Source organism: Buteo buteo, chromosome 19 (genome assembly GCF_964188355.1).
Source record: "Buteo buteo chromosome 19, bButBut1.hap1.1, whole genome shotgun sequence".
Taxonomy (NCBI): domain Eukaryota; kingdom Metazoa; phylum Chordata; class Aves; order Accipitriformes; family Accipitridae; genus Buteo; species Buteo buteo.
Window position 1 is genome coordinate 25,300,725 of NC_134189.1, and position 9,185 is coordinate 25,309,909.

Sequence of the window (9,185 nt, forward strand, 5' to 3'; positions counted from 1 at the left end):
ACTTTTAGGGAAGAAAAAAAGATGGTTTATTTTATTAAATGCCTTGATTTTGATGCGTCCAGTCTATTTCGTTTCAGTTCAGTTACGTCCTGCTTTTTGGAACCGCTCTCCCTGAAGCACGAGCATAACCTTTTCACCAAACAGAACAAAAGTTCTTACACTCTCTAAATGTAGGGGGAAAAGGGAAGCGGAAAACACTGCTTGTTTCTCATCCTTGCACATGGGCCACGGTGTAAGGCATAAATAATGCATAAATCCACCCAAAGCCATCTCTACTTCCTTTCATTAGGTCCCCGTGAATATCCTCGCACCGGGGTTTTCCTCCTTGTTCAGACCCCAAGGGTAACATGTCCGTACGTGGGCATTGCTGCCCTAACCCTGAGACCACTGACATCAGGGCTAAAATTCCCACTGCCCCAGTAGGGTCAGCATCAGGCCAGCACTGAACGCTTTGGCATCTTCCTCGCTGAGCCTCTCCAGAGGTCTCGTGGGCCAAACCGCCCAAGAAAAGTCCTCCCCTTGGTCTGGCCCTCCCCGCCTCCTCTCGAGCTGCTTCTACACCCAGCCTGCTGCACCCACCCAGAAGCCAGCGGTGGGCACCGCCTGCGAGAAGACCTGCTCATCAAAAGGAAAAGGGGCCACGGCTCTAGCAGGCACCCAGGGACTCCTCCACCTCTTACATTTCGTCTGTCTCCTGGCCTGAGCCCCTTCTTCTCAGGTACGCCTGTGGCACCTGCAGAAAGCTGTGCTTTTGGCCAGGCAGGAGCAGGAAAACCAGCTCTGCGCTCACACGCTCGCCTGGCAGCATCCTCCACGGGTGCGTGCTTGAAGAGGTCCCAACAGGCGTCCCAGAGGAGACAAGCTGGCAGGGAGCGGTGCCTGCAGGTGCAGCCGGCTCCTGCTGCTGTGTCTCTGCCAGCGCAGTGAGAAAACAACCCAGCGGGACCGGCCGGGGCTTCGGTCCTGGTGGCAAGCCCTACGTCCCAGCTGAACAAGGGGGTAGGCACCTCTGCCTCGTGGGCATGCATACCTTGGGCCCACCAGCTTGAAGACTTTACTCGGGAGGCGACTTTGGCTTGCTCCACAGGGGATGTAGGTCTACTCCTATCAGGAGGATGAGGGAACAACGCTGGCAGGTCCCAGCAGCTCTATTTCAGGGCTAGCTCAGAAATACAGAGGTCACTCGAGCGGCCAGGTGGGTGAAAAGCACCGTCTACAAAGGAGACACATGGCTGACCCCGTTAGCATTAGGGGAGGCGTTGTAGCCAGCAGCAGTGAGAGTTCATGCTGGATGACTGCTCTGTGCTGCTTTCGGGAGGTAAACACTGAGGGCCCCCAAGCCCAACTACTATCCACCTGTCCTAGGGAGCTGTTGGGCAGCTAACAAACACAGCCATCATCCATCTATCTATCTATCTATCTATCTCTCTCTCTGTCTCTCTCTGTCTCCTTTAAAGCCAGTTCCAAGCTCCCTTCTTGCCTCGTGCTCACCGATTTGGTGACGTCCACTACCTGGCCTCAGAGCCGTGAAGGCTATGTGTCACCAGTGCCCAGGCAAGGCAATGTCTGTACGGGGGACAGACAGAAGGAGGAAGGAGTGCAAGCAAGGGTCTGGCAAGCAAAGCAGGGGACCTGCTGGGAAGGAAAAGGAGAAAGGGGGGACTGCAAGCTGAGCCATTCCTGTTGAAAAAGAACAGCAGGGTTTGGACTCGGCTGGCAACCCCCACACCCCTGCAAACCCGCAGGTCGTGTCGACGGAGCATTGCTGAGCTTAGAAATTTGGCACATCCCAAGGCCCAGACAAGGCGACTGGGTCCCTTCCCAGAGCTGGGCAAGAGGGCAGAGGTTCCGTGGGCAGAGGTTCCGTGGGCAGAGGTTCCGTGGGCAGAGGTTCCGTGTTCTGTGTTGGGGTCAGTTGCTCAGGGCAACCCTTCAGTTGCCCCTTGGCTCACCCACAGACCTGCAGAACCTGCAGCTCGGTGGAGGACGGGCTTCGCTCGGCAGCCGGCCTCGACAGGGTGAGCTGTCAAGAGTCACACTTGCTGCTTGGGAGCTCCCTGACCAAGGTAAGGACATCGACCCTCTCCCCGGCTTTTCTCCAGCGCACAGAGAGCCTCGACGGCTGACACGGCAGTCGCATCTAGTAGCGACAGCTCTACCGACACAACCCGAGGCTCTGCGGCTGCAAATCCCCCCACATCTCAGCTGGACAAGGACATTGCCCTCCTCCCCCAGAGTCTCCCTTCCGAATCAAAACTCTGCCCTGGAGAAAAAAGTCTCCTGCGGCTTTGGGGAGGAGGTTGTCGTGCCACCTTGTTCGCAGGGTGACAGAGGGAAATGCTGCCCTCGATGGGGCGGCTAACTTCAGAGGCAAAAAGACCTGCGGGGACAGCGTTGATGCTCAGGGCAGACGCTTTAAGGTATCCAATGTCCCACTCTTGATGAAAATTTCCTCGCTGTGGGAGGGCTGAGGAGCATTCATGGTGAGGAGCACCCACCCAGCTCGCTGCCTGTCCTTCCGCTGTGCTCATCTTCCCTTCGCCTTCAAAGCCAGACCTCGCTTACCTACCAAAATGACCTCCAGAAACACAAAGATTCAGGGATAGGAGGGATATTAACACCAAAGTGACTAACGATCCGATGGGAGCAGGGTTGGGCTGCTAGTATCCTCATCAATGTAGATGTCCTTACCCTGGAACATACGACTTCCCAGTCCACCTCTCGGTAGAAGAAACACCTCCCTTGTCTCGCGACTTGACGCATTTATGTCCGGTCGAGGGAGCAGGGACACTGATGGTCTGGGGTTTTGCCACCCCCACGGACACTCGTTTCTGGGCTCGGTGGGGCATATGCCGCTCACTTGCTTTGCAGGTCACCAGCATTGGTGAAACTGCACCCCAGGCTCTCGCTGTGAAAGGGGCATTTCTCTTTCAGAGGACAGAAATGCCTGTCCTGAAATACTCAGACCAGGAACCAAAATCCGCAGGAACCTTCACGGCCTCTGCTGTACCAGTCTCACCGTAGATTTCGGACCGCTTCTCTGAAACCTGCTACTTTCAGTAGCACGTATACGACTTAAAATCACCTTTCCTTGGCTGAGGTAGGTTTTTCGCACATACTTGTTCAACAGCACCTTTTCTCTCCTCTCTTTATGCAGCCTGAGCAAAAGACCTGGCCATGTTTGTCCACAGCATGGATAACAGCAGCGCTCCTTTTGTTCTCCCTGCCTTCTTGCTCCTGCTGCAGAACAAGAGCTACCCCGAAACCTCCACCCCTCCTGCTGGCCACGGGCTGACCGAGTCACCCATAGGACCCCCCTCAAGCAGGAACCACACTGTCTTGCAGTATCAGCTGAGGATGGGGGAAATTGCGGCAGCCAGCATGGTTTTGGGAGCGTTGTGGCTGGTCTCCGTCTTTGGAAACTCCCTCGTCTGCTTAGTAATCCACAGGAGCAGGAGGACGCAATCCACCACCAACTATTTTGTCGTCTCCCTGGCTTGCGCAGACCTTCTCATCAGTGTCGCAAGCGTGCCCTTCGTGCTGCTTCAGTTCACCTACGGCAGGTGGGTGCTGGGGAACGCCATGTGCAAGCTGGTGAGGTACGTACAGTACCTCACCCCTGGCGTCCAGATGTACGTGCTCCTCTCCATATGTGTGGATCGATTCTACACCATCCTCTACCCCCTGAGCTTCAAAGTGTCCAGGGAGAAAGCCAAGAAAATGATCCTGGCCTCCTGGCTCTTTGACGCCGGATTGGCATCACCGGCTTTCTTCTTCTACGGCTCCAACAGCGACGACCACTGCAACTTCTTCCTCCCCGGTTCTTGGGAAGGAGCCCTCTACGGTGCCATCCACCTCTTGCTGGGCTTTCTGATCCCTTCCATCCTCATCCTCCTCTTCTACCAGAAGGTCATCACGTACATTTGGAGAATAGGCACCGACGGCAGGACTGTCAGGAGGACGGTGAATATTGTCCCAAGAACAAAAGTGAAAACCATCAAGATGTTCTTAACGCTCAACTCGGTCTTCCTCCTGTCCTGGCTCCCTTTCTATGTGGCACAGCTGTGGCACCCGCAGGAAACAGACTACAGAAAGAGCACCTTGCTTTTCCTGGCCGTCACCTGGGTTTCTTTCAGCTCTTCAGCCTCCAAGCCAACCCTCTACTCCGTCTATAATGCCAACTTCACAAGAGGGATGAAAGAAATTTGTTGCATGTCCGCCATGAAATACTACAGAAGCAACGCATACACCATCACCACCAGTTCCAGGATAGCCAAAAAAAATCACGTTGGGATCGCAGATATGGCAGCTCCAGCAAAAAATGTCACCAAAGATTCCATCTATGATGCTTTTCACAGAGAAGCAAAGGAAAAAAAGCTTGCCTGGCCCATTCAATCCAATCCCCCAAATACGTTTGTCTAGTTGGCTTCATTGCTTTGAAACATTCCGACGTCCCCCCAGAACAACGAGCTTTCTCTCAGTTTTGAACCAAGGTATATTTACGTATTTTTAACACAACTTTTAGGGAAGAAAAAAAGATGGTTTATTTTATTAAATGCCTTGATTTTGATGCATCCAGTCTATTTCGTTTCAGTTCAGTTACGTCCTGCTTTTTGGAACCGCTCTCCCTGAAGCACGAGCATAACCTTTTCACCAAACAGAACAAAAGTTCTTACACTCTCTAAATGTAGGGGGAAAAGGGAAGCGGAAAACACTGCTTGTTTCTCATCCTTGCACATGGGCCACGGTGTAAGGCATAAATAATGCATAAATCCACCCAAAGCCATCTCTACTTCCTTTCATTAGGTCCCCGTGAATATCCTCGCACCGGGGTTTTCCTCCTTGTTCAGACCCCAAGGGTAACATGTCCGTACGTGGGCATTGCTGCCCTAACCCTGAGACCACTGACATCAGGGCTAAAATTCCCACTGCCCCAGTAGGGTCAGCATCAGGCCAGCACTGAACGCTTTGGCATCTTCCTCGCTGAGCCTCTCCAGAGGTCTCGTGGGCCAAACCGCCCAAGAAAAGTCCTCCCCTTGGTCTGGCCCTCCCCGCCTCCTCTCGAGCTGCTTCTACACCCAGCCTGCTGCACCCACCCAGAAGCCAGCGGTGGGCACCGCCTGCGAGAAGACCTGCTCATCAAAAGGAAAAGGGGACACGGCTCTAGCAGGCACCCAGGGACTCCTCCACCTCTTACATTTCGTCTGTCTCCTGGCCTGAGCCCCTTCTTCTCAGGTACGCCTGTGGCACCTGCAGAAAGCTGTGCTTTTGGCCAGGCAGGAGCAGGAAAACCAGCTCTGCGCTCACACGCTCGCCTGGCAGCATCCTCCACGGGTGCGTGCTTGAAGAGGTCCCAACAGGCGTCCCAGAGGAGACAAGCTGGCAGGGAGCGGTGCCTGCAGGTGCAGCCGGCTCCTGCTGCTGTGTCTCTGCCAGCGCAGTGAGAAAACAACCCAGCGGGACCGGCCGGGGCTTCGGTCCTGGTGGCAAGCCCTACGTCCCAGCTGAACAAGGGGGTAGGCACCTCTGCCTCGTGGGCATGCATACCTTGGGCCCACCAGCTTGAAGACTTTACTCGGGAGGCGACTTTGGCTTGCTCCACAGGGGATGTAGGTCTACTCCTATCAGGAGGATGAGGGAACAACGCTGGCAGGTCCCAGCAGCTCTATTTCAGGGCTAGCTCAGAAATACAGAGGTCACTCGAGCGGCCAGGTGGGTGAAAAGCACCGTCTACAAAGGAGACACATGGCTGACCCCGTTAGCATTAGGGGAGGCGTTGTAGCCAGCAGCAGTGAGAGTTCATGCTGGATGACTGCTCTGTGCTGCTTTCGGGAGGTAAACACTGAGGGCCCCCAAGCCCAACTACTATCCACCTGTCCTAGGGAGCTGTTGGGCAGCTAACAAACACAGCCATCATCCATCTATCTATCTATCTATCTATCTCTCTCTCTGTCTCTCTCTCTCCTTTAAAGCCAGTTCCAAGCTCCCTTCTTGCCTCGTGCTCACCGATTTGGTGACGTCCACTACCCGGCCTCAGAGCCGTGAAGGCTATGTGTCACCAGTGCCCAGGCAAGGCAATGTCTGTACGGGGGACAGACAGAAGGAGGAAGGAGTGCAAGCAAGGGTCTGGCAAGCAAAGCAGGGGACCTGCTGGGAAGGAAAAGGAGAAAGGGGGGACTGCAAGCTGAGCCATTCCTGTTGAAAAAGAACAGCAGGGTTTGGACTCGGCTGGCAACCCCCACACCCCTGCAAACCCGCAGGTCGTGTCGACGGAGCATTGCTGAGCTTAGAAATTTGGCACATCCCAAGGCCCAGACAAGGCGACTGGGTCCCTTCCCAGAGCTGGGCAAGAGGGCAGAGGTTCCGTGGGCAGAGGTTCCGTGGGCAGAGGTTCCGTGTTCTGTGTTGGGGTCAGTTGCTCAGGGCAACCCTTCAGTTGCCCCTTGGCTCACCCACAGACCTGCAGAACCTGCAGCTCGGTGGAGGACGGGCTTCGCTCGGCAGCCGGCCTCGACAGGGTGAGCTGTCAAGAGTCACACTTGCTGCTTGGGAGCTCCCTGACCAAGGTAAGGACATCGACCCTCTCCCCGGCTTTTCTCCAGCGCACAGAGAGCCTCGACGGCTGACACGGCAGTCGCATCTAGTAGCGACAGCTCTACCGACACAACCCGAGGCTCTGCGGCTGCAAATCCCCCCACATCTCAGCTGGACAAGGACATTGCCCTCCTCCCCCAGAGTCTCCCTTCCGAATCAAAACTCTGCCCTGGAGAAAAAAGTCTCCTGCGGCTTTGGGGAGGAGGTTGTCGTGCCACCTTGTTCGCAGGGTGACAGAGGGAAATGCTGCCCTCGATGGGGCGGCTAACTTCAGAGGCAAAAAGACCTGCGGGGACAGCGTTGATGCTCAGGGCAGACGCTTTAAGGTATCCAATGTCCCACTCTTGATGAAAATTTCCTCGCTGTGGGAGGGCTGAGGAGCATTCATGGTGAGGAGCACCCACCCAGCTCGCTGCCTGTCCTTCTGCTGTGCTCATCTTCCCTTCGCCTTCAAAGCCAGACCTCGCTTACCTACCAAAATGACCTCCAGAAACACAAAGATTCAGGGATAGGAGGGATATTAACACCAAAGTGACTAACGATCCGATGGGAGCAGGGTTGGGCTGCTAGTATCCTCATCAATGTAGATGTCCTTACCCTGGAACATACGACTTCCCAGTCCACCTCTCGGTAGAAGAAACACCTCCCTTGTCTCGCGACTTGACGCATTTATGTCCGGTCGAGGGAGCAGGGACACTGATGGTCTGGGGTTTTGCCACCCCCACGGACACTCGTTTCTGGGCTCGGTGGGGCATATGCCGCTCACTCGCTTTGCAGGTCACCAGCATTGGTGAAACTGCACCCCAGGCTCTCGCTGTGAAAGGGGCATTTCTCTTTCAGAGGACAGAAATGCCTGTCCTGAAATACTCAGAACAGGAACCAAAATCCGCAGGAACCTTCACGGCCTCTGCTGTACCAGACAGTCTCACCGTAGATTTCGGACCGCTTCTCTGAAACCTGCTACTTTCAGTAGCACGTATACGACTTAAAATCACCTTTCCTTGGCTGAGGTAGGTTTTTCGCACATACTTGTTCAACAGCACCTTTTCTCTCCTCTCTTTATGCAGCCTGAGCAAAAGACCTGGCCATGTTTGTCCACAGCATGGATAACAGCAGCGCTCCTTTTGTTCTCCCTACCTTCTTGCTCCTGCTGCAGAACAAGAGCTACCCCGAAACCTCCACCCCTCCTGCTGGCCACGGGCTGACCGAGTCACCCATAGGACCCCCCTCAAGCAGGAACCACACTGTCTTGCAGTATCAGCTGAGGATGGGGGAAATTGCGGCAGCCAGCATGGTTTTGGGAGCGTTGTGGCTGGTCTCCGTCTTTGGAAACTCCCTCGTCTGCTTAGCGATCCACAGGAGCAGGAGGATGCAATCCACCACCGACTATTTTGTCGTCTCCCTGGCTTGCGCAGACCTTCTCATCAGTGTCGCAAGCGTGCCCTTCGTGCTGCTTCAGTTCACCTACGGCAGGTGGGTGCTGGGGAACGCCATGTGCAAGCTGGTGAGGTACGTACAGTACCTCACCCCTGGCGTCCAGATGTACGTGCTCCTCTCCATATGCGTGGATCGATTCTACACCATCCTCTACCCCCTGAGCTTCAAAGTGTCCAGGGAGAAAGCCAAGAAAATGATCCTGGCCTCCTGGCTCTTTGACGCCGGATTGGCATCACCGGCTTTCTTCTTCTACGGCTCCAACAGCGACGACCACTGCAACTTCTTCCTCCCCGGTTCTTGGGAAGGAGCCCTCTACGGTGCCATCCACCTCTTGCTGGGCTTTCTGATCCCTTCCATCCTCATCCTCCTCTTCTACCAGAAGGTCATCACGTACATTTGGAGAATAGGCACCGACGGCAGGACTGTCAGGAGGACGGTGAATATTGTCCCAAGAACAAAAGTGAAAACCATCAAGATGTTCTTAACGCTCAACTCGGTCTTCCTCCTGTCCTGGCTCCCTTTCTACGTGGCACAGCTGTGGCACCCGCAGGAAACAGACTACAGAAAGAGCACCTTGCTTTTCCTGGCCGTCACCTGGGTTTCTTTCAGCTCTTCAGCCTCCAAGCCAACCCTCTACTCCGTCTATAATGCCAACTTCACAAGAGGGATGAAAGAAATTTGTTGCATGTCCGCCATGAAATACTACAGAAGCAACGCATACACCATCACCACCAGTTCCAGGATAGCCAAAAAAAATCACGTTGGGATCGCAGATATGGCAGCTCCAGCAAAAAATGTCACCAAAGATTCCATCTATGATGCTTTTCACAGAGAAGCAAAGGAAAAAAAGCTTGCCTGGCCCATTCAATCCAATCCCCCAAATACGTTTGTCTAGTTGGCTTCATTGCTTTGAAACATTCCGACGTCCCCCCAGAACAACGAGCTTTCTCTCAGTTTTGAACCAAGGTATATTTACGTATTTTTAACACAACTTTTAGGGAAGAAAAAAAGATGGTTTATTTTATTAAATGCCTTGATTTTGATGCGTCCAGTCTATTTCGTTTCAGTTCAGTTACGTCCTGCTTTTTGGAACCGCTCTCCCTGAAGCACGAGCATAACCTTTTCACCAAACAGAACAAAAGTTCTTACACTCT

At 54.1% G+C, this 9,185-nt stretch overlaps 2 protein-coding genes across 2 annotated transcripts; both read left to right on the forward strand.

The window, feature by feature from the left end:
- The first annotated feature begins 3,177 nt into the window (after positions 1-3,177).
- LOC142041920 (putative G-protein coupled receptor 19) lies at positions 3,178-4,422 on the forward strand. The gene has a single exon (XM_075051171.1). It carries the CDS (start codon positions 3,178-3,180, stop codon positions 4,420-4,422), a length of 1,245 nt encoding a protein of 414 aa, XP_074907272.1.
- Positions 4,423-7,681: 3,259 nt separating this feature from the next.
- On the forward strand, positions 7,682-8,926 carry LOC142041925 (putative G-protein coupled receptor 19). Its single transcript, XM_075051176.1, has one exon. It carries the CDS (start codon positions 7,682-7,684, stop codon positions 8,924-8,926), a length of 1,245 nt encoding a protein of 414 aa, XP_074907277.1.
- The last annotated feature ends 259 nt before the right edge of the window (positions 8,927-9,185 follow it).